The following is a 25001-nucleotide window of genomic DNA, read 5'->3' on the forward strand; positions in this document are numbered from 1 at the left end:
CTAGGAGATCTTTCCAACCCAGGGACTGAACCCAGGTCTCCCACATTATAGGCAGATTCTTTACCATCTGAGCCACTGGGGAAACCATTAAAATGAATAAATGCTTCCATATTTCTTTTGTCCAGCTCCTTGGATGTGTAGCCAACATCTTATTCATCTTTGTAGCCAGTGAATTAAATGCTCACTAAACGTCTGTTGATATAATCAGAGAAGGAAAACTAGAGAGCCCCACAATATAAGTAAGCTGAAGCAAGAATTAATGGTGTTAAAAATCCAAGTATTTTAAAATATGTTTATTTTTGATTATATTTTTTACATGGAACACTTCAAGAAAGAAAATCATTACAATAATTCAAATGCATGAATGATTCAAATTCATACTGCAATCCCTGGATTCAATAAATATCCTTTCTAATTATACCCAATCAATATTAGAAATGTATGTAGACACTAAGTCAGCTAACAAAGTAAGTAAAATAACTATATAAACTATAAATCTCAGGAATGGGGAACATGCATGATCAGTTAAGTCACTTTGCCACTGTGTTTTTTAAAAAAAAAAACCATGATTCACATTTCCTTCAACCATACATTCATTGCAAGTGTTACATTAGACCACTGATACTAACAACTTAAAACTATGTTCTTTAAAGAAAATTCAGTTTAATACAAATAAATTCAAGAGGAAAATTTCAGGACCCTTGATCAGAAGTTTTCAATACCTGTCATACTACTCTGGTATACACAAAGGTTCAAGTAAGGCTGAGGAAAAAGATCTGTTTCCTTTTCCCATTGAAGACATGATCCAAGAAACAGGTCAACCACATACACACTCTGTAGAAACTAGCCATCCATCCACACCTTGCCTTGGACTCATTACATTAGTAACTGAAAACATTTTAAAAGCCTTGGCCAACACTACAAAAACAAAACATTTAGCGTAGTACTATTTATGAATATAAGCATCATTGGGTTTGGTTTTTTTTGCCTGCTATAAATACTAATCTTTGAAAAGCTACGAGTGAGTTCCCACTGTGGCTCTTTTCTGGTGTGGGAAGCTGCAGGTGTGCACGGGACGGTCTACTGATTTACCTTCTCAAAATATTCTCTGGAAGCAGTTGGATGGGGCTTGATCTGAAAATACAAAAACATTTCACTGGGTCAGTGACTTCATGATCTCAAAAGGGAGCCGAAGGCCCCCAATTTTTAACCTACAGTTCTTTAACTTTTAAAAGATTGGTCTGTTTCCTTTAAAATACATGGGTGAAACTGACATGAACAGCATTCCTGGGGCCTGGGCCCACCCCCACCTGCAGCAGCTTCACGCATTTGCACACCACCTCCACCCCTGCTCCAACGTGGATATTCCAGGCCAGCAGCCCTTGAGGCAGTGAGGACCTGGGACCCTCTTGGCTGGGCTCCCACTGCTTTTGGGAAAGAAACCTACTGTAGGAGACTCGGGTGTCCAGTTGGCTGGGCAGACTTCTCCATGGGCTTCCACAAACTGGAACGCCTTCACCAAGCGGAGGGTCTCTTCCACGCTTCGGCCCACTGGGAGATCATTAACACTCAGATGCTTGATGACTCCGTTGGGGTCAATTATGAAGAGACCGCTGCGTAAAGATTCATCCTCATCAGAATATCAACATTACCAGAGCTAGAAAAACTCTACTTCTACCTTGCCTTTAATTCTCCTTGATAGAGCATTTATTAAACTCTATCATGTGCTTAAAAATCAGGTTTTCCTTATACAGAAAGCTTATCATCTCCTATTGATGACAGATGCTTTAACAAAGATAGGACTGGACTAGGCCACCATGGAAAGCAGGCAGTGTGTTCACATTCACAGATTTGACCTGGATGTCTCACAGGATCTGAAGGTCACTGAACTACACAGAGCAAAGACTTCTCGTTAGTGATGCAATAAGCATTCTTTGGGCAGCTGTATCAAATCTTGGCAAGAAACCATAAGCAATTGAGAAGGGACAGAGACGTATTTTATCTGTATTCTGTAAATACTTATGAGTGAATTGAGTAGCAGGGAGAAAATCCCATGGGAAAATGTACTGGTCTTAAGTCTAGGCAAAGCAGAAATCTAAAGGAAAACAATCCCATCACTTTTGTTTATTTTTGGCTACCCTGAGCTACAGTTTGTATAGTGCCTAGTACTCTTCCATTAAGTTTCCAAAATAATGAACTGGTTTCCTGGAATTCTTCGAATCTTGGATTTAAATATATTTGATGTGTTTCAATCACTTACAGTTCTTATTTTGATCCACAGATTGTCCAAGCCCATCACTGTTACTCAGCAGCAATGTATGAGGTAACCCACCGCCCTGGGGTCTGTGCTTATCTTCTATACAAGTGAGGGTGATACTCTGACTTATGCAGAGATCATAAAACTCAAGAGGTTTCTAACAGTCCATCTTTAAAAGGGTGTGGCATCCCAAACGTTGATCACTCAGGAAAAAGGCAAGTTAGAAAAAAGTCAGAAGATAAAAAGGTGGTTCTCCCCCCCTGGGCCTGGCCTTAGGGGGTCTAGGCTCTGAGGCTAAAGAGTCCTGGCGCATGTTCCTGCTGGGTGCAGCCAAGCTGGAGTCCACCCCATAGATGCGGAAATGGAGAGCTGGGTTGGAGATGGGCCCACAGCACAGTCTCCAGAAAGAAAGGCTTATCTTACAAGCCAGACTCAACTCCTCTCCCTTTGTCAGTCCTAAGAGTGAAACCAGTAGGGAGGTAACTACAAAGTTAGTGAGACTCTACAGGAAATTCTGGGAGGAAAACACCAGGACTCTTCTCCTTCCCTTGCCAACGCTGTCAGAGCTAGGCTTCCATTTATTAAAGGAAGGCAGTAATCTCCTTGGAGTCAAAAGGCCTAAGTTCCCAGGTGGCTTCCGGAGCCAAAATTCCAGTGTACCCCCAGCAGGCGGGAGATCAGGTACAAGGGTGGGCAGGTTCAAGCCAGCCCCAACAAAACTGTGAGGCCCATCAAAGTGGGATCCTCGCTTGTGTCCTGGAGGTCAAGTTCTGCCCTGTCCCTCCTTCATCAGCAGCCATCATGACGCCTAAGTTCTCGTCCGTCCCAGGAAGGCTGAGGGTCTGGGACGGGGCTCACAACAGCTACGAGGACCTGTGCGGCAAACTCTGTAGCTGCCTCACCCTACTCAATCCTTACAACCAACCCGGGAGGTACATTCTCATTTTAATTATGGGGAGAAAGGGACTCAAAGAGGTTAAATATCTTGCTCAAAGTCATACAGCTATTGAGCAGCTGAGCTTAAATTCAAACTCTGGTCTGGTTCCAGCGCTTGTACAAGATACTAACCATACCAGGAAACTGACTCCTGCCCTTGCCAGCCCCCTCTGCCCGCCAGCCCCCTCTGCCCACCGCCCCCCGATCTCTAAGCAGTCTGATGACTTCACTGCAAGGAGTGGCTCCCACGTGGTCAGGAAGAGTGAAGCAGTGTGACCATTAAGATGTGGTACTGCAGACTTCCCTGGCGGTCCAGGGGCTAAGACGCTGCGTTCCCCAATGCAGAGGGCCCTGGTTTGATCCCTGGTCAAGGAACTAGATCCCAGGTGCTGCCATTAAGACCTGGTGCAGCCAAATAAAATAAATAAATATATATTTTTTAAAGGGTATGATATCCTTCTTCAGAAACAGGCCCAGGGAGACACAGGGGGCACACATATCACAGTCATTTCTGAAAGACTGCCAACCCTCGCAGGAGGCACCCACTGATGCTTATTACAATGAAAGACAAATTAAGGGTTTGGGGTTCTAAAAATTCCCTACCCAGGTTTCTGTAAATTCCCTATGAAGTACAATAATGCTAAACACAAAAAACAATTTTAAGTTCATACCAAACGGATCTTACCGTAGTGCGAGGCCAGGACCTTCTAACAGCACACCGTAGTCTCGGGAAATCTGTTTGGTCAAATCTGACAAGAGTGCGATGTTCATATGGCCCAAACCACCATTCTGATAAAAATACAAATAAGGCTGGTGGTTACACTGTGGCTCCCACAGCCTCCTCAGCCAGGTAACAGGACGACTGACCAACACCAGCCAGACAGCAGTCACTGAGCACCCACAGCGGGCCGAGTGCTACTTCTGAGAGTAGAAGATGCTCTTTCTACTGCCTCACTTCCTCCTCCAGCACCCTGGAGTAGCTACGATCATCATCGCCATTTTACAGATGATGAAAGCATCATCAGATGATGAAAACCTCAACCTGAGGCACACACAGGTTAAGTAACTTGCTCCAGGTCCCAGCTAGAAAGGGGCAGAGGCAGGATTTAAACCCAGAGAATACTACAGACTTTTCTTTTTCTAATTCTTAAAGTATCCTTTTGGTTGAAGATTCATTTCTGAAGCATAAAGATGGAATAATAAAAAAAAAAGAATACTTTGACTAATTTGATATTTAATAGTCCAACATCATAGCTAGAAATTGATTCTCCCAAGCAAGTTTTGAGGCAAGAATACTGATCACGCAGAAGAGTAAAATCAGAGAACTTAACCATTGTCCCACCTGCCTACAGGGTACGGGGATGAGAGGGGAGACAATGGACTCCAGCCGTTTCCCCTGCCCTGCTGAGTTTCTTCTCCATTATTGTTTGGAAAACACAGTAGTGAGGAGTAAATACATGCAATGTTACAGGAGACATGGATAGAGCTTAACAGAATCTGCCAGTAGGTTAGGACTGACAGCCCATTTCAGACTAGTCACGCTTTAACGACTTCTGGCTTGGTCTTTCATGGGATCCGGCAGTCTTTACGATCACAAGTGCAGAGGCGGGTGGACGTGTGTATACCTTCCTCGGTGTGTTTATCCAGGCCAGGTGGCTGAAGTGGGAGTCCACCGACACTGCCACAACTTCGCAGTTCACATCGTGAAATTCACTGGCTTTGTCACTGAAAGCAATGATTTCTGTAGGACACACAAAGGTGCTAGGAAAAAAGGGCGGAATTCTCATCAGAGAATTTTTTTTTAAAGACGTTTAAAATCTGAACAACAGTTGTCTAAAGAGTAGTTCTATTTTCTTAAAGGAGAAAAAGGCAAAAGGGTTAATTATCCTCACTGGACTCCTGGTCACAATGATACTCCAGTTAAAAAAAAAAAAAATTAACCAACTTTCTATTTTAAGAATCATATCAAAAAATACGGGTGGCAGAGACATACTCCAAAAATAAAGACAAAATTTTATTTAAATAGGTAGCTTCATGAGAAAATTCATTTTATTATCCTTACTTTTCTCATTTCCCCCAGACCAGTGGAAACTTCCTCCCTGACAGGCTTACAGGAGCCACTACTCCAGAGTGGAACGCGGGCTCAAGGGCACGTGGGTTCAGTAATGCAGCTCCCGGGCTGCAGAGCCATAAAACAAGAGCCACAGGGCTTCTCTGGTGGTCCAGTGGGTAAGAATCTCCTTGCAGCACAGGGACCCAGGTTCGATCCCTGATCCCAGAAGAGTCCACATGCCACAGAGCAGCTAAGCCCGTATACCTCAGCCTGCGCTCTAGTCCCAGGAGCCACAACTGCTCAGTCCACGCTCTGCAACTACCGAAGCCCGTGCGCCCTAGAGCTCCTGCTCCACCGCAAGAGAAGCCACTCCAGTGAGAAGCTCAAGCACAAGAGAGGAGTCCCCGCTCACCACAACTAGAGAAAGCCCACATGCAGCAACTAAGTCCCACTACAGCCAATAAATACATACATACATCTTTAAAAAAAAAAAAAAAACAAAGAGCCATATTAAAAACCATTAAAAGGAATGCCACTCTACCCGCTATACTTATCACTTGTGAATTAACTACAGATGCAAGCTGTATCAACAAGACCATCAGAGTCAGCAATAACCCTCCCCTTGACAGGAGTAAAGATAGGCAGTGTCAGTGGGAAAGCAGCGATCTTTGCATGCTCGCAGAATGATGTTATAGCATCACAGAAAGTACACTTACAAATCCAAAGGATAGAAGAAGAGCACCAAATATTTCCCCTTAAAGTCATCAAGGCTAATTTCTTTGAACTCTCCACTGACAACAGCTGTACCCTTAAAATAGGGTGCATGCTGGGTGACGGCGGGGGCATGGTATGAGGAACCTGAAAAATACCCCAAAAACATGCATATACAGTTCATTCGTTAAACCAACCACTTATCTGATTTTACTCAAACCTCTTCCAGTAATTAATCAGTAGTATAATTAAAAGGTTCAGTTCAATTGTACATCTTACAAAACTGTTTCTCTTTCCATAGGTCTAGACTGTACACTAATTCAAAGTGCTATGGAAACTAAAGAGACAGGAGGGAATTCCCTGGCAGTCCAGTGGTTAAGACTCAGTTCCTGCTTCAGGGGACGCCAGTGTGCTCCCTCGTCGGGAAACTAAGATCCCACATGCCGTAAGGTGCAGCCAAAAGGCAAATAAATAGACAAAGGAAGACAGGAGAGAGTAGGGATGGATGAACATAGAATTAAGGACCAATCAGCCTGGAGGTGGGTTCTAAGCATGGTCTGGAATTTTGCCAAGACCAGGGCAGATGGCACAAGGAAGGAGCAGGGCAGGTGTGGGGAATGGCCTGTAGCAGAGTTTGCTTGATGTAGAGATTAGGTGTGCATGGAAGGAAGACGCATGGGGGACAGAGCGAGGATGGAGGAAGGCCACGATTCGAGGGCCCTTATATATCAGACGGATGAGTCTGTTCTTAAAAGAGAGATAAAGGAATCACTGGAGGCTTCTGTGCAGGAGATGGGTGATGCATTGGCTGTTCTTAGGAAGATTAGTCGGGCAGGGGAGAGTGAGAGGAGCAGGGAGAGCCTGATGTCAGGAGGTGACTGCAGCTATCTAAGTGAGGCAGGCAAGGTATGGCAGAGGGGACAGAAAGAAAGGAAAGGATGCAAGAGCTGTGTCAGGACTGCAGAGGCCAGGCTTCAGGCTGGGAAGGCGGGACACAGGAGGCCAGGTGTCAAGATGCCTGGCTTCAGAAACAGAAGGAACTACTGGGAGCTGGGGTTTGGGACAGGTGACAAGGAAAGTTAAACTCGTGTCATCAAGTTGATACTAGAAATTCCTTAAAGCTCCGAGAAAACTGTAAGTGTTTTAGAACACTTCACCAACAAACAAAGGTTTTGCTAAAGTACATCCCCCACCCCCACCCCCGCAACCATCACAAGTTAAAGCCTTTTTAACAGGTGGGACAAACCTAAAGGAGGCCTTTTCAAATGCCACTCATTATCTGAGGCTGTGCCGAGCAAATCTCATATTTTAGAATGGAGTATAAATCTCAGGAAACAGCTGTGTGTCATTTAGATCACGGAGGAGTCCAACAGACTGGCCTAATGTGGCCACGCAGGTCTGAATCCAAAAGCCTTTGGAGTGGCTGCGCTGTTCGTCCCCAGTCAGCTCATACCCTTCACACACAGCAGGCCCAGAGACCTCTGGCTGTCCCCACCCCTCTTTCATGTTCCTCGACCCAAGGGATTAAAACCTCTGGAGTCAACAAGGAAATGTGACAGTAGGGCAGTCTGCCTCGGTGAGTCGCAACCCTTGGCTGCACAAAAAATACGATGTTCTGGTCCCACCCAACAGATTGACTTAATTTGTCTGGTGGGACTAAGAAAGTGGTACGATAGTAAAAACTCCCCACGTGAGTCTAATATATGGCCATAGTTCAGAGCTCCTGTTCAGAGATGATAAATGTTTCCATTATCTGGTTCAAACCAAAACATAACAACACTTACTGGTGCTAAAGGCGAATTTTGCTTGATCAGAACCAGACCACAATGCATTTGTCAAGCACATTCTTCGAGAAGCAGCAGGCCTAAGGGCTGCAGAGGCAGAAATGCCCCAAGGAATGGCACTCACATGTCGGATGAGCTAAAAAGAGAAACACTTTATATCAGAAAGTATTCCCAGAATGGCGGCTGAAACCCCGCTGAAAGGGCATCAGGCCAGTAGTGGCCTCCGCTGGCCTTGTTCCTATGAACAAACACTTCAAACTGCAAAAGCATGGATTGAATCTGCTGCTAAGTCACTTGAGTCGTGTCCAACTCTGTGCGACCCCATAGACGGCAGCCCACCAGGCTTCCCCGCCCCTGGGATTCTCCAGGCAAGAACACTGGAATGGGTTGCCATTTCCTTCTCCAATGCATGAAAGTGAAAAGTGAAAGTGAAGTCGCTCAGTCGTTTCCAACTCTTAGTAACCCCACAGGCCACAGCCTACCAGACTCCTCCATCCATGGCATTTTCCAGGCAAGAGTACTGGAGTGGCATGTTCTTTAAACTCCCTTCTGCTTCCTTATCCTTTAAGACTGTAAAGGAGACTGGGAAGACAGGGAGATGTTGGTCAAAGGGTACAATGTTGCAGTTACGGAGGATGAATAAGTCTAGAGGTGTAATATACAAGCAGGTTGACTATACTTAATAATACTGTATTGAAATTGGAAATAGAGTATTATTATTCTAAGAGAGTAGACAGATGCACTCATCACACACATAAAGGCTAACCATGTGAAGAGATGTTAGTTTGACTATAGTAATTATTTCATTACTTATATCATGATGCACACTTCAAAAATGTAATTTTTATTTAAAAAAAAATAGGGAATTCTCTGGAGATCCAGTGGTTGACTGTATATGTATATACATATATAAAGATAATTACCAGGTTGGCCAGAAAGTTCATTTGGGTTTAACCTGAACGAACTTTTTGGCCAACTCGACACATATGTATTAATTAATGGGAAACAAGACTGAAAGGTAGAGGGAAATTACAAGAATATGAAAATTCCATTTTTTTAAAAGGAACCCCAATCACTCAGACCAGGAGACTGGCCAGGCTCTGTATATTAAGCTCTTTACCAGCAGATATGCTGGGCATGTTCTACCACGTCAAGGTTTTCCCTTGGAAAAGACAAGGCCATTCTGGCCCACAGAGATGCAAACAGCAAAGTTCAGCCTCTGGGCGTCTGGACAGGGGTCAAGGGAAACGTTTGCTCAATTTCAGGGTTCTGCATGACTCAGGAAGAAAGAGCCTGGGTGGAACCCCACCACGAGAAAGGGGAGGGCGGGCAGCCAAAAGCCTTTGGCACTCAAGGACTTTGATTACTTTAGCATTTTGGTGTCCATCCAGCATTTAAGGGGATGCTCAAGGAAACCCTTGAGGTAGGCAGTCTATATGCTAAGGTAAGGAAGTTATCTGAGGTTTGGAAAAGAAGGCAATGGCCCAAGGTCATAGAGTCAGTTATAGAACCGGGACCAGGGGACAGGTCGCCTGCATCCAGAGCCAGGTGCTTAGGCAGAGTGGACTGGGGTCCCACGACTGGGAGCGAAGAGGGATTTGGAAACTGGAACGCAAGGCGGGGGTGGGGGCGGGGTGCGCGAAGGCCGGCTCTGCGCAGGCGCGAGGAGCCTGCCTTAGACGCTGCCCCTGGTCCATTACCCTCTGACATCCTCCAAGCAAGGTGAAAGGCCCCCAGGCCAAGGGAAGCGGTACCCCACTTGGGAAGGACGTCCTCGGAGCCACCGCAGGGTCTCCGCGCCTGTGCCCCGCAGGCAGCCACTCACCGAAGCCCGAAACAACCTTCCCGCCGCAGCCGCCATCTTCGTTATGCAGGGGACCCGTGGGGCCGACAGAGACGTAGAGGAGGCGGGGCCTTCGGGGGCGTGACCAGGGGCGTGGTCTTGGCGGGCAGGAGTGGGCCAGCGCCGGAGCCGGGACGTGGAAGAGCTACGACCTTCTGGCCGGTTTAGGGGCCCTCCGCCTGGTACACTTCTCGGTTGTGGGGTCCCTCGACCCCACCCAGAGGAGGATTAAGTCCTGTTAAAACTCCTAAGTAGCTTCATGCTTGGGAAAGCGATACTTTGTCTCTGTTTGTCGCCCCAGCCTAAAAAGATCCAATCCAGGGTGGCAAGATATTTCCATATTTGCTACTGACTTAAGAACTGACTCATTTGAAAAGACCCCGATGCTGGGAAAGATTGAAGGCAGGAGGAGAAGGGGACGACGGAGGATGAGATGGTTGTAGATGGCATCATCGACTCAGTGGACATGAGTTTGAGTAAACTCCGGGAGTTGGTGATGGACAGGGAGACCTGGCGTGCTGCAGTCCATGGGGTCGCAAAAAGTCGGACACGACTGAGCGACTGAACTGACTGAACTGTGAACCTGTGGATTACTGTTAGTGTAAAAGGCTCCCTTTCCTATTTTGGCTGGAGGTAGAGACTTCTGGCTTCTAGATGAAATGGAATTAATCATGAATGCAATTTCAGGGACTTCTCAGTGGCTGAGACTTGGTGCTCCCAGGGCAGGGGCTGGGGTTCCATCTGGGGTCAGGGAACTAGAGCCTACATGACTCAACTAAGAGTTTGCATGCTGCAACTAAGACTTGGTGCAATCAAATAAATAATAAATGTTCTTTAAAAAAATCATTAATGCAGTTTTTCTGTTAGTAAACCAAATTGAAGAAGGAAATGGCAACCCACTCCAGTCTTCTTGTCTGGAGAATCCCATCGACAGGAGCCTGGCAGGCTGCAGTCCATGGGGTTGCAGGAGTCGGACACGTCTTAGCAACTAAACCACCACCACCAATAAGCCAAGTGGGTCAGACACATCAAGGTTTTGTTGCCCTGAAAAATCTTTGGGATGATATGTGGGCTTCCATTTTGGCTTCTCTTGCCAAAATTGGGGGAATTAAGACAAATTTAACATTTATTTTCTGTTGATTAATAAAGTCAAGTGCTCAGTGGTGAGCATGGTACTTTGAAGCATGTTCATCAAACAAGATAAAAATCAATTAAGTGTGATAAAATGCAGATCCCAGAGGCGTGCGTCTGACGTCAGAAGCAGGGGCGGAGAGGAGTTGGAATTTTGGCGGGTCCGGCTGTGCAGAGTAGAGGGCCAAGGTTCTGCAAATTAAAAAAAAAAAAAAAAAAAAAATGCAGATCCCAAGTGGTATTTTCCAAACTGGGTTGGTGGGTGTGGAACCAAACGACACAACCTAGGCAAAGATCCGGAAAGGGAAGGATTTAGTACTTGCAACAAGTAAGTTTTTTTTTTTTAATATTTCTTTGGCTGTGCCATGTCTTAGTTGTGGCACACAGTATCTTCCATCTTCACTGAGACATTCAAACTCTTAGTTACGGCATGTGGGATCTATCTAGTTCCCTGACCAGGGATCGAACCTGGTTCCCCTGCATTGGGAGTACAGAGTCTTAGCCACTGGACCACTGGGGAAGTCCTAAGTAAGGAGATATTTTCCAAAGCATTGTCTCCTTAAATAGCAAAATTAGGGAAGTTTCAAGCTAAGGGTCGGAGAAGGCAATGGCACCCCACTCCAGTACTCTTGCCTGCAAAATCCCATGGATGGAGGAGCCTGGAAGGCTGCAGTCCATGGGGTCGCTGAGGGTCAAACATGACTGAGCGACTTCACTTTCACTTTTCACTTTCATGCATTGGAGAAGGAAATGGCAACCCACTCCAGTGTTCTTGCCTGGAGAATCCCAGGGATGGGGAAGCCTGGTGGGCTGCCGTCTATGGGGTCACACAGAGTCGGACATGACTGAAGTGACTTAGCAATAGCAATAGCAAGCTAAGGGTATGTGGGTATGCATGAAGGGACTTGGGTGGTAGATAGAATCCAAGCTTTAGTTGATTGAAGTTGCTGCTGCTGCTGCTAAGTCACTTCAGTCGTGTCCGACTCTGTGCAACCCCATAAACGGTAGCCCACCAGGCTCCCCTGTCCCTGGGATTCTCCAGGCAAGAACACTGGAATGGGTTAACATTTCCTTCTCCGATGCATGAAAGTGAAAAGTGAAAGTGAAGTCGCTCAGTCGTGTCCAACCCTCAGCGACCCCATGGACTGCAGCCTACCAGGCTCCTCTGTCCATGGGATTCTCCAGGCAAGAGTACTGGAGTGGGGTGCCATTGCTTTCTCCGGATTGAAGTTACAAGGGCCAGAAAAGGTCAATATCATTCATTGCTTAGGTTCCAGTTGATCTGGTGGTTGAACACTTCAGGCCAATCTTTATCATTGAAACAGACCTGAAAGTGTTTATAACTGAAGTATCCTTGCTATAGTTACTTCTATTGCCTGATAAAGTCATTTGCTTCTGCATTCTTTTGTTCCCTTTAGATCATAAGTTACTAAGACCTGTTCAAGGACAGCACTGTGGCCAGCCTTAGATCACAAAAATAGCTTAGGCCAAAAATGGCTTTTCTTACATCAAGATAGTCATGTCTGGTTCTCTTTCTCCAGGGAACCCCTACCCTATCTGCTTACAGGTCCAACGTGCGTGCGTGCTAAGTCACTTTAGTCGTGTCCGACTCTTTGCAACTCTATGGACTGTAGCCTGCCAGACTCCTCTGTCCATGGGATTCTCCAGGCAAGAATACTGGAGTGGGCTGCCATGCCCTCCTCCAGGGGATCTTCTGACCCAGGGATCAAACCCCCCTCTCATGTCTCCTGCATTGGTAGGAGGGTTCTTTACCACAAGTGCCACCTGGGAACCCCTACAGGCTCAACATAGATGCCCAATTCCCAGGTCTTTTGGCTACTGCAGACTTTTCACCGCTTATCACTTCTTTTCCAAATAGAAAGCTGAAGCACTTGCCTGTGGTTCAACAGCTTGCCTCAAGTCACACAGGCATTCACTGACTGGGGGACAATGAGAATGGAGAACTCCTCATTGGACACATTGGTCTGCTGATCTTTGTCTAAAGCTTATCTCCCTGGTCCTAAAAAGAATGAAGTACCCTAGAATCTCTGGCCCAGAGGCCCAGAAGGAATTTCACACTAGAGCCTTTCAATATCCTGTTGAGAAATTGCAAAGTGAGTGTCCTTTAGCTAATCTCTGGCTAAAGCCAAAGATGTCCTCTGGGAGGATAAGCAGAGTCCTCCATTTGTTCACTCCAAGAAAAGATAACCTTAATTGGAATTGATATTTGAGTACTATTCTGCCAACCCTTTTCTGACTACCTCCCCCATGGGTTGTTAGAGAAACCTCGAAGGTACCTAGAAAGCTTTTCTCATTCTCATTTCTCATTCTCACTCTTGATACATCATGCTGGGATTCCCGATAGTCTTGTCTGGGGCTTCCCTGATGGCTCAGCAGGTAAAGAATTTACCTGCAATGCAGGAGACACAGGAGACACAGGTTCAATCCCCTGGAGTAGGAAGTAGCAACCCACTCCAGTATTCTTGCATGAGAAATCCCATGGACAGAGGAGCTGGGTGGGCTACAGTCCATGGGGCCCCAAAGGGTCGGACACAACTAAGCAACTGAACACACACACACACACACACACACACACACACACAGTCTTGTCTAGATCGTAACCATACTGTGAACTTCGTGAGAGTAGAGCTCGTATCTTACTCAGCTCTGTGGCCACCGTGGTTAGGCTAGTACCTGGCTCATAACAAAGGCTCAGAAAAAGTTTGTCAAACTAATGAATAAGCAGTGGCTGACACAGTGGCCAAAACGTTCTTTCCACATTCATTCTGGGGGAAAAAAAATCTCTTTATTCAGTTTTCTCTAGCTGTCACAACAAGAACATAGATTGTTCCCCTAAAGGAAAAAGACAAACTGAACTTGTCTTCATTACCAAAAGAGTAGAAAATAACTGAAATTCTCCTTTTTGAGTTTGGGGGAAGAATTTTTGGACCTAGACGAGGGAAAGACAAATGAAAAGATATATGCTACTTTTTTATGATGATTAGGAAAATACCCCCCTGGAACCACAAGTTAATATTCTGGTAACCGGGGCTACAATTAGAGATGGCAGACATTACTCTGGGTTTTACTGAGTTCTTCCTCTTTCCATGGCTAAAAGCATTCGTTTTCCCCTTTTTATTCCTATTGATGAGGGCCCCAGATTCAGCTGTCTCCTGGGTTCTGAGGAAGATGCACCCTCAATGCTGAGCCATGTCTCCTGGCAAAGGCCTCTCCGGACAACCTCATCCCTGAATTCCCACTGCCTGACCTCAGGCTGCTTCACGGCAGTGAGTAACAGATGAAGTCAACCTGTCCTCCATCCAGAACCCCGCAGATTATTTCACCTTCCTGAGTCTGAGACTTCCCATCCTGCCCCCAGCACACCTCGGCTTCCTTCTGAGCCTTTTCTGAGGCTTTCCTCTGCTGTCTTTATTGCCTATCTCCCAACTGTTCTCTGGAGGAGTAGTACAGAATCTGCCTGCCAGTGCAGGAGACTGAAGAAACATGGGGTTTTTTTCGATCCCTGGGTCAGGAAGATCCCCTGGCGTAGGAAGCTGCAGCCCACTCCAGGATTCTTGCCTAGAAAGTTTCATGGACAGAGCAGCCTGGTGGGCAACAGTCCTTGGAGTTGCAAAAAGAGTCAGACATGACTCAGCATGCATGTATGCATCTATTCCCACCCCTGCCTCCTTTTTCAATAGACTATACATATATATGTGTGTGTGTGTGTGTGTGTATTTTTTAATTTTTTTGAATGCACTGCAGGGCACATGGGATCCAATGATGCCCCCTGCATGGGAAGCATGGAGTCTTAACCACTGGACCACTAGGGAGGTTCTCAATAGACTGTATTTTTTACAGCAGTTTCACAGCAAAATTGAGTGAAAGCCCAGAAACTTCCCGTGTACTCTCTGGCTCCTCGCCTGCATAGCCTCCCGACCATCCGCCAAGGTGGTGTATTTGCTACAATCCATGAACCTACACTGATAATGTCATGATCACCCTGAGTTTACATTAGGGTTCACTCTGCTGTTGTACATCCTATGGGTCTGGACAAATGTGTGCTGATGTATATCCATCATTATAGTATCACACAGAACAGTGCACTGTCCTAAAAACCTCCTCCTAACTCTAGGCCACCTACCCTCTTTTCAGAGTGGTGTCTCCCAGCCAGCCTGCCAACATCTCTCCTCGGATATCTGTTACTCAGCCCAAACAAGAAACACAAGACCAAACTCTTGCTTTCTCTCCGCAAACCTACTCCTCACTAACTCCTTGCCGCCACCGCAGCCAGCCAGCCGGCATCCAAAGGATGGATGTCTGCTATGTCCACTGCCACCACCTCAGTCCAGGCCATCAGCATTTTGCCCCTGGAATTTTCTCAGCTTCTTAGGGCCTGTTGTTGGTCAAAAGGGCTTAGGTCACTTCCATGATGTGAGGTTGTTGTTTTTTTGATGTGGACCATTTTAAAAGTCTTTATTGAATTTGTTACAATATTGCTTCTGTCTTACATTTTGGTTTTCTGTCTTACCTTTTATTTTTTTGGTCTGGAGGCCTGGGGGATGTTAGCTCCCTGATTAGGGATTGAAACCAAACCCCACGCATTGGAAGATAAGCTCTTACCACTGGATCCCCAGGGAAGTCCTGAGGTCTATTTTAAAAGGGAAAGAAAATGCAACACAAAGTCCATGCAGCTGTATCACAAGTCTCTGTGTCCCTCAGATCCTGCTACTTCTTTGGACCCCAGAGATTCCTACCTGCCCATACCTGCATCTCTGTATTGAGGGCTTTCAGAACTGGGAGGGCTGGACCACCCACCCCTGCGGAAAGACAGATTTAAGAGAATGAACCCCTGTTCTTGTTTGGGAAATCCCATGGACAGAGGAGCCTGGCAGGCTACAGTCTATGGGGTTGCGAAAGTTGGACACAACTGAGTGGCTAAACCACCACCACCAAGGCAGCTTTCACAGTGGCCAGGTGGAAAGAGCTGGTGTCAAAGTAGCCCAGCTCCCCTGCTCCTGGGTTGAGGTATGTTTCCTGGAGTTTCCAGAGGGATTAAGTTGCAGTTACCTATGGAGGTTACTTAACACATTTTTACCAGCTGCTTTCCTGTCTGATCTCCCCCTGCCTCACCTGCACTTCTGGTACCTCCCAAACAAGCTCCTTGCGTTGAACCCTAGGCTCAAGGTCTAGGAGAACCCAAGCTTAAACATGACTCTACAAAAATTGTAATACAAAGTGCTATCCACAGGCTGACTGCAGGATTTAGGCATAAATATTTTTTCACAATTCATTCCATACTGGGAGAGCTGGTGTTGGGAACCAAGTTGAAAGGTGGAGGATGGAACTTCTCTGGTGGTCCAGTGGTTAAGAATCTGCCTGCCAACGCAGGGGGACATAGGTTCGATCCCTGCTCTGGGAAGATTCCACAGGCCTCGGGGCAACTAAGCCTGCACGCTACAGCTATGAGCCCACACTCTAGAGCCCATGCTTGGAAACCAGAGAAGCCACTGCAGTGAGAAGCCAGAGCGCTGCAACTAGAAGCAGCCCGTGAACAGCAATGAAGACTCAGTGCAGCCAAAAATAAATGAGAATATGATGTAATCCTAGAACAATACAATTTAAGAGAGAAAGGTAGAGGATGAACGCCATCTTTCTCAGTTCCGTCAGCCTCTCTGTAACGAACTTTATTCGGAGATGTTGCGAAAGTCCACATGTGAGGCCCATCGCATCACCCCATCTGCCTCCTTTCCTCCCTGCCTCCCATGATGGGCCCAGAAGCTTCCTAACCTGTCCCTCTGCTTTCACTGCCTCCCTCTGATGCATCCTCAGCAGCAAACACCAACCAGGTCATTTCATCTCCTACATAAAACTCTTCAATGGCTTCCCGTTTTTATTAGGGTAAAACCCCAATTCACACAGGGTCCTACGTGGTCTGTGCCCCTGCCTTCTTCCAGACCACTCATCTTGGGCCCATCCACCCAAATCCTGCTCCAGCCATACTAGTTTATTCCTGCTTCCCCAATACCCAGTCCACACCTTGGCACCTGCTGTGCTCTTTGGCTGGAATTCTCTCCACTCATGTCTGGCTGCAGTCACCATCTGCAGTGATTTTGAAGCCCAAGAAAGTAAACTCTGCAGCCATGAAATTAAAAGACGCTTGTTCCTTGGAAGGAGAACTATGACAAACCTAGACAGCGTGTTAAAAAGCAGAAATCTCACTTTGCTGACAAAGGCCTGTAGAGTCAAACTATGGTTTTTCCAGTAGTCATGTGTGGATGTGAGGGCTGAATCATAAAGAACGCTAAGCACCAACAATTGATGCTTTCTAACTGTGGTGATGGAGAAGACTGTTGAGAGTCCCTTGGACCGCAAGGAGATCAAACCAGCCAATCCTAAAGGAATCAGTCCTGAATATTCATTGGAAGAACTGATATTGAAGCTGAAGCTTCAATATGTTGGCCACCTGATGTGAGGAGCTGACTCATTGGAAAAGATCCTGATGATGCGAAAGATAGAAGGCGGGAGGAGAAGGGGATGACAGAGGGTGAGATGGTTGGATGGCATCACCAACTCGATGGACATGAGTTTGAACAAACTCTGAGAGATGGTGAAGGACAGGGAAGCCTGGCATGCTGCACTCCATGGGGTCACAAAGAGTCAGACATAACTTAGTGACTAAACAACAAACAACATGTCTGGCTACTTCCTCCTCCTTTTTAAAAAAAATTTTGACCACACTATTGGAGAAGGAAATGGCAACCCACTCCAGTGTTCTTGCCTGGAGAATCCCAGGGACGGGGGAGCCTGGTGGGCTGCCGTCTCTGGGGTCACACAGAGTTGGACACGACTGAAGAGACTTAGCAGCAGCAGCAGCATACAGCATGTGGGATTTTAGTTCCCCAACCTGGGATCCAACCCATGCCCCCTGCACAGGAAGCACAGATTCTCAACTACTGGCCTTCCAGGGAAGTCCCTCCTCCTCCTTATTTAGGACATGGCCTGGCTGTCATCTTCACCAAGAGGACTTTCCTAATGACTCAGTCTGTTATTCTCTATCTTGGCCCTTGTTTCCTTTGACTGGAAATTACAATTACTTTGTCTGTTTACGAATTATTTGCTGGGTTTCTTCCCAAGGTAAAAGCTCCACCAGGGCAAGGTCCATGCCCATCTTGCTCACTGTTACATGCCCAGCCCGAAGCACTGTGCCTGGCACATGGCAGACCCATAGCAAATGTAGATGAACCTGGTTGAATATCTAGCTAAAAACTCACAATGTGCAGCCATTTCTGATTACCCATTCCCCTACCCTAGCTGATATCTCCTTCCCCTAAATGCCTTTGAAAGGTATCATCAACATAATTCTCTTGGTGATCAATACTCTGTGTTTTATCACAGACCTTTCACTGTTGCCTTGAACTGTTATTTGAGTCAAGATTCATTTCTGAATAATTTCTGATGGCTCTCCTGGTGTGCAGTTTGCATAACTAGCTAATTCACTTTTGAAAACCCCGTCATACTTGAGGATGTATTTTCTAGAAACAAGTACATTCATGTATAATAATCATAATATTCAATACAATGATCAAAATCAGGAGTGTTAACATTGATCACTATTATCAAATCCACTGTTCATATTCAAATGTAATCAACTGTCCCCAGTGATCCAGTCCAAAAATTACACATCGCATGTAGTTGTCTTTTAGTCTCCTTCAGTCTTTCCTTATCTTCCTTTGACCTTCACAGTTTTAAGGGACACCAGCTGGCTCTTTTGTGGAATGTTCCTCCACTTGCTTGTCTGATATTTCCTCACCATTCAATTCAGGTTAAATATTTTTAAATATTTTTGACAGGAATACCACTGGAATGTTGTTCCATAATCTACTTAACCAACCTGATAGTATTGAAGATTTGTGTTGTTCCAAAATTTTATTTATGTTATAGTTAATATGATATTGACACACCTTTGTAGCCAAACTTTTGCACACATTCTTACACATTCTTACCTATTTCTTTAGGGTATATTTCTGGAATTGTCACTGCTGTGACTAAGGGCTGTGTGTGCTTTAGTACATTTTGTTATGTGTTGCCCAATTGCCTTCCAGAGGGCTTGTGCCAGTTTACACTCCCTCCACGATGAGTGCAAGTGGTTTCTAGGCGATTTTGCCGACACTGCATCCAGGCAGTTTAAAGCAGGCTTCTTTCAGCCCTCTGTACGTCTCCTGTTGATCTATCTTCCACTCCAGTTGCTTCCACTCCAGTTGTTCCATGTGACTGGTTGTCCCAAAACACCTGCTGCTGCTGCTGCTACGTCGCTTCAGTCGTGTCCCACTCTGTGCGACCCCATAGACGGCAGCCCACCAGGCTCCCCCGTCCCTGGGATTCTCCAGGCAAGAACGCTGGAGTGGGTTGCCATTTGCTTCTCCAATGCATGAAAGTGAAAAGTGAAAGTGAAGTCGCTCAGTCGTGTCCAACTCTTAGCGACCCCATGGACTGCAGCCCACCAGGCTCCTCCGTTCATAGGATTTTCCAGGCAAGGGTTCTGGAGTGGGGTGCCATTGCCTTCTCCGCCCAAAATACCTGAAGCTGTTAAAAGGTAAAGCCTATGTGTCTTACCCATCTTTGTGGTCTTACTCATCCCGTGGTGCCTAACTATGCTTCCTACTTAACAGTCACCCCGTAAATGTCAAAGGAAGGAAGGAACAAATGGTAATGATGACACCTTGTGTGACTGTTAGGTTCTTCTCTGGCATGTTGGGCTACTAAAAATGTCATTAAAATTAGCACCCCAAAGTCCAACAGCCAGAATCCCTCCTAGCCTAGATTAGAAAGTGGTCCAGCCTTTTACCAGTCCCCATTCCCAGGACCTCTTGGGATTCCCAAGAGCATCTTTACGTCTTGTCCATATTGATCCTGGGGCTTCCCTGGTAGCTCAGCTGGTAAAAGAATACACCTGCAATGCAGGAGACCCCAGTTCGATTCCTGGGTTGGGAAGTTCCCTTGGAGAAGGGATAGGCTACCCACTCTAGTATTCTTGGGCTTCCCTGGTGACTCAGATGGTAAAGAATCCGCCTGCAAAGTGGGAGACCTGGGTTTGATCCCTGGGTTGGGAAGATCCCCTGGAGGAGGGTGTGGCAACCCACATCAGTATCCTTGCCTGGAGAATCCCATGGACAGAGGAGCCTGGAGGGCTACAGTCCATGGGGCCACAGAGAATCGGACACGACCGAGTGACTGAGCCCATACATACCGATCCTAGGCATTCCCTTCACCTCAGGCATCAGCACTGCTCTGGGCTTCTCAGCTCCCCTCTTGCCCAGAGGCTTTTCTGGGCTGCTTGTCTTGTTTACATTTCTGGATCCCAGGATGGTCACATGTCTTTCCCTGAATTCCTGGATGCCAGCAGAGATGAGTGATCATTTTAAATAGAAGGCTCGGGGATTACAGCTGGGGATTATAATGCAAACAAGACAAGCATAAAGCAGGGTGGACGCTATCCCTTTAATGCTCTCTGTCACCTTCCCAGCTCTTTAGGCTCCCCTGAGAGACCACTTTTCTCCTTTGCAATAGCCCTCCTTCCCCACGTTGCAGGGATCTGCTCCCTTGGGAAAATATCACAGGGAACACCCTTGATCTCACCTCTTTTTCCCATCCCGGCCCTCCCCACCCCCACCTTGGCTTCTCCCAGAAAGCATCCTGTGATCAGCCTCCCCTGAAGAAGACATGTTTTTAGAGAATGTGCAGCCCAGCTCAATTCCTCTTTATTCCCATTCCAGAGTGGGTAGTGGCTTGATTCTCAAGTAACTAAAAGCCCTGAAAGTGTTTTCCCAAAATAAAAGAGCCTTCTTTCCTTTCAGATGAATTTTTCCTCCACCCCTACCACAACCACAACAAAGCACTGTTTGCCTAAGTTTTCTGTGATTCCCTTTAGTCATCAATGGTTCGGAAATACTGGTGCCTCGTCATGGAGCATGGAAGGATTCCATTCAACCTCACCATTTTCAAAGCATTCTTATGGGCTCCAGCTCCCCCCTCTGTTAAGGCCACTTAGGGGAGGGACCCTAAGTCTTGTGCAAGGAGAAGCTGCTTCTAATTTTCCCAGGGGTGGGAGATCCTGGAGGCCAGAGTGGGCAGAGGTTGAGTAGAAGTGGGACCAGAGGTTGTGTTGAAAATAAAGATGCTTTCCTGTTTTTGTCTTGTCTCTGGTCCTTCCCAAGTGGGAAACTGACATCTCAGAGGGGAGAAAGGATGAGAAGGGTGCTGGGGGCCGGGGGGAGTAGTGGATCAGCTCCTGCAGGTTAGCAGGTGGCAGAGTTCCTAACCCGAAGTTTCCTGACTGGGGAGTGCTTATCGTGGCTCAAGGCCTCTTTCCTTCAGTGGAGTCTCACCCTACCACCATGCCAACCAGCCTGCCTGCGTCCCTCCCGCCCCTTCTCCTGATTTTGTTCAGCAAGCATGTTCCGGTCAGTCTTCCATTTCTCAATTGCTTCCTCTTCTCCTCTGCCACTCCCTCTGTCCATTTATCTATTCTCTGGACTCTAGGCTTCCTGCCAACATTCTCTCTTTCCTGCAAGATTGGTGCACTTGGTAAAAATGCTACGCCTTTCCTCTCGTTCTGGAAGATCACACAGTAAGTAGAATGGAAACAGCGTGGCATAAAGAATCAGAGACTGGTCTTGGGACCCAGTCCTGCAACTTTCTGGTTATGCATCTTTCATTTCTCTGGCCTTTAATATCTCTTTAATTTCCTTTGCATATTAATAATATTAGCACTATTTTGTAATTAATTATTTTCGTTGCTGCGCGTGGGCTCTTTCTAGTTGCAGCTGCTTGGGGGCTACTGTTTGGTGTGGTGCTGAACAGACTTCTAATTGCAGTGGCTTCTCTTGTTGCAGAGCACAGGCTCTAGGCACACGACATTCAGTAGTTGTGTGGCTCAAAGGCTTTTGTTGCCCAAGGCATGTGGAATCTTCCCAGGCCAGGGATCGAACCCGGTGTCCAGTGCACTGGGAGGTGGATTCTCATCCACTGTACCTCCAGGGAAGTCCAGCACATTAATATTATTAATCACTTAATCCAACCTAGGTATTCTCCAACTATTACTTGGATTTAAAAATTTTATTCTTATTGAGATAAAATTAACGCAACATAAAAATGACCATTTTAAAGGAAACAGGTCAGTGACATTTAGAACATTCACTATGTTGGGAAACTGCCACCTTTATCTAATTCCAAACCATTTTTATAATCCCAAAATAAACCCCCAGACCCAGTAAGCAGTTCTTCCCCCATCACTGTATCCCAGCTCCTAATAACCAATACATGTTTCTGTCTTTTTGAATTCTGGATATTTCATATAAATGGAATCATACAATATTTGTCCTTTTACATCTGGCTTCTTTCACTTAGTAAAATGATTTCAAGGTTCATCTACTTTGTCACATGTATCAATATTTCATCCCTTTTTGTGGCTGAATAATATTCCATTGTAAAAACTAGGATGATGGAATCTGCTCCCATCACTTCATGGCAAATAGATGGAGAAACAATGGAACCACTGAGAGACTTTATTTTCTTGGGCTCCAAAATCACTACAGGTGGTGACTGCAGCCATGAAATTAAAAGACGCTTGCTCCTTGGAAGAAAAGCTATGACCAACCTCAGTTCAGTTCAGTTCAGTCACTCAGTTGTGTCCGACTCTTTGCAACCCCATGAGTCACAGTACGCCAGGCTTCCCTGTCCATCACCAACACCCAGAGTTCACTCAAACTCATGTCCATCGAGTCAGTGACGCCATCCAGCCATCTCATCCTCTGTCGTCCCCTTCTCCTCCTGCCCCCAATCCCTCCCAGCATCAGGGTCTTTTCCAATGAGTCAACTCATTGCATGAGGTGGCCAAAGTATTGGAGTTTCAGCTTTAGCATCAGTCCTTCCAGTGAACACCCAGGATTTATCTCCTTTAGGATGGACTGGTTGGATCTCCTTGCAGTCCAAGGGACTCTCAAGAGTCTTCTCCAACACCACAGTTCAAAAGCATCAACTCTTCGGCGCTCAGCTTTCTTCACAGTCCAACTCTCACATCAATACATGACCACCGGAAAAACCATAGCCTTGACTTGATGGGCTTTTGTTGGCAAAGTAATATCTCTGCTTTTCAATATACTATCTAGGTTGGTCATAACCTTCCTTACAAGGAGTAAGTGTCTTTTAATTTCATGGCTGCAATGACCAACCTAGACAGTGTATTAAAAAGCAGAGACATTACTTTGCTGACAAAGGTCTATATAGGCAAAATTATGGTTTTTCCAGTAGTCATATATGGATGTAAGAGTTGGACCATAAATAAAGCTGAGCACCAAAGACTTGATGCTTTTGAACTGTTGAGTTGTAGAAGACTCTTCAGAGTCACTTGGACTGCAAGGAGATCAAATCGGGTCAATCCTAAAGGAAATCAATCCTGAGTACTCATTGAAAGGGTTGATGCTGACGCTGAAGCTCCAATACTTTGACCACGACAGAGGATGAGATAGTTGGATGGCATCACCAACTCAAGGACATGAGTTTGAGCAAGCTCTGGGAGATGGTGAAGGACAGGGAAGCCTGGCATGCTGAGTCCATGGGGTCACGAAGAGTTAGACACAAGTTAGTGACTGAACAACAACAATCTTTCCTCCACTTCCCTGAAACACAGAGAGGCCAGATTCAGCCTGGAGAGGTGGGGATTCTCTGGAATCCCAGCTGGATCCCAGAACACAGGAGGGTTGTGGAGCTTGAGATATAAGTCACTGAAACATTCTCTAACCCGACGACCACGTCAAGAGCAGAATTCCCTTTGTAGCAGGTGAGGATGGTTTGTGTTGTACTGAGTCGCCTACCACACTCATGGGCTCATTTTAGCTCACAAACGTGGAACCTGAGGCTTCCTTTTGCCACCTGGGGGCTAGCTGCAGCTCTCCAGAGTTCGTGCTAGATGGCATCCTCTCTCCATAGAGGAGAGGAACGACGGAGAAGTGGAAGGAGTGCTCCCACCTGCCGGCTTCCTGTGCAAGCTCATGTCAATGGCAGGGAACCCACGCCTTTTCTCCTACTGGAGGAAACTGAGCTGTTCCAAATTATAGACTATACTCTATTTTACATATTTGTCAAAAAAACAAACTGTGCAAAGCATTATATATTTTAAACTCCACTGATCTGATCTGATTTGTTAGATTCCCTTTAGCGTATAACCGACTAGCTTAGACTTTTAGTAAGGGAGCAAGAATGCCCTCCTTTTTATTGGGTCAATTAAATTTTCACCTACCCACAGTGGCCTGAGGACAGTCAAAGCGTATATCAAAGTCTCAGAGATAATTAGGCTCAGAGTCTTTGGAGTCAGAGAAAGTTTATGTTATTGCAGCATTAAGGTCGAAATTGCCGGAGCCCTCTCATCCATGAGTCATCTGGCTTTAAAGGCTCCTAACACTGAATTTAATTCAGCTCACCTTTTTCTCTTTAAAAAGCAATTCTACCTTTGTTGTCAAGATTTTATCCCCATTTCCAGGGTAGGCTACCATGCTCAAACAAATGACCTGCCTGCTGCTGCTGCTGCTGCTGAGTCGCTTCAGTCGTGTCTGACTCTGTGCGACCCCATAGACGGCAGCCCACCAGGCTCCTCCGTCCATGGGATTTTCCAGGCAAGAGTACTGGAGTGGGGTGCCATTGCCTTCTCCGAATGACATGCCTAATAGATGCTAATCATAAAAAGACCATCAGTGATGGCTTGGATTCTTTCCTTATCCATACTAACAGAAAATCATTGTAATTTTAAACAGATTACTAAGAAAGAGTCTGTTTTTCCTCCTTCCTCTCAGAATTAATTTTTATGCTTTCACTGTGTAATTTCCTTACCAATTTGAGCATTTTTTCCGTCATGTAAATCTATCTGATTGCTCGGCACGGAATAAACAAAAAATGCCCATTTGGGGGGGGGGAGGGTAAATAGCTTGTATTTTTTTCAAGTCTGTAAAGTGAATTGAAATTGGTCTGCTTAGTCTTCCTTAAAATTGTGTGATTGCCTTAACTCCTGGGCAGATTGCTGAAGACAGCTGGATTTGAGGATGGAGGTACCGGCAGAAGGTGAAATCATCCCAGGAACTGACTGGCTTTTTAGACTGACCTCTCTGACCAGGAGGCCAGACTCCCCTACGTTTCCTTTTTAATCTCTGATCGGGCAGTGATGAAGACATTTTGAGAATTAACTAGTGCAGAATAACTAGCACCCCAGAGGCCTAGGTTGGGCTGTGTCTT

At 46.1% G+C, this 25001-nt stretch overlaps 1 protein-coding gene across 1 annotated transcript; it reads right to left on the minus strand.

The window, feature by feature from the left end:
* Positions 1–278: 278 nt before the first annotated feature.
* PRDX3 (peroxiredoxin 3) lies at positions 279–9611 on the minus strand. Its single transcript, XM_086377668.1, has 7 exons — positions 9567–9611; positions 7742–7877; positions 5963–6104; positions 4819–4954; positions 3879–3982; positions 1448–1613; positions 279–1134 (listed from the first exon to the last, which is right to left on the minus strand). Exons 1-7 carry the CDS (start codon positions 9600–9602, stop codon positions 1081–1083), a joined length of 774 nt encoding a protein of 257 aa, XP_086233794.1. The 5' UTR covers positions 9603–9611; the 3' UTR covers positions 279–1080.
* Positions 9612–25001: the final 15390 nt, after the last annotated feature.

The sequence above is a fragment of the Bos grunniens genome, chromosome 26 (genome assembly GCF_055505025.1).
Source record: "Bos grunniens cultivar Pamir isolate PY7600 chromosome 26, Bosgru_T2T1.0, whole genome shotgun sequence".
Taxonomy (NCBI): Eukaryota; Metazoa; Chordata; class Mammalia; order Artiodactyla; family Bovidae; genus Bos; species Bos grunniens.

Coding starts and splice junctions, on each gene's coding strand:
- PRDX3 (XM_086377668.1), bottom strand. CDS start 9,602: ATGGCGGCTGCGGCGGGAAGGTTGTTTCGGGCTTCG. Junction 6,105..7,741: donor AAAATTCGCCTTTAGCACCA/GTAAGTGTTGTT, acceptor GGTATTTTTCAG/GTTCCTCATACCATGCCCCC. Junction 3,983..4,818: donor GGATAAACACACCGAGGAAG/GTATACACACGT, acceptor TATTTTTATCAG/AATGGTGGTTTGGGCCATAT.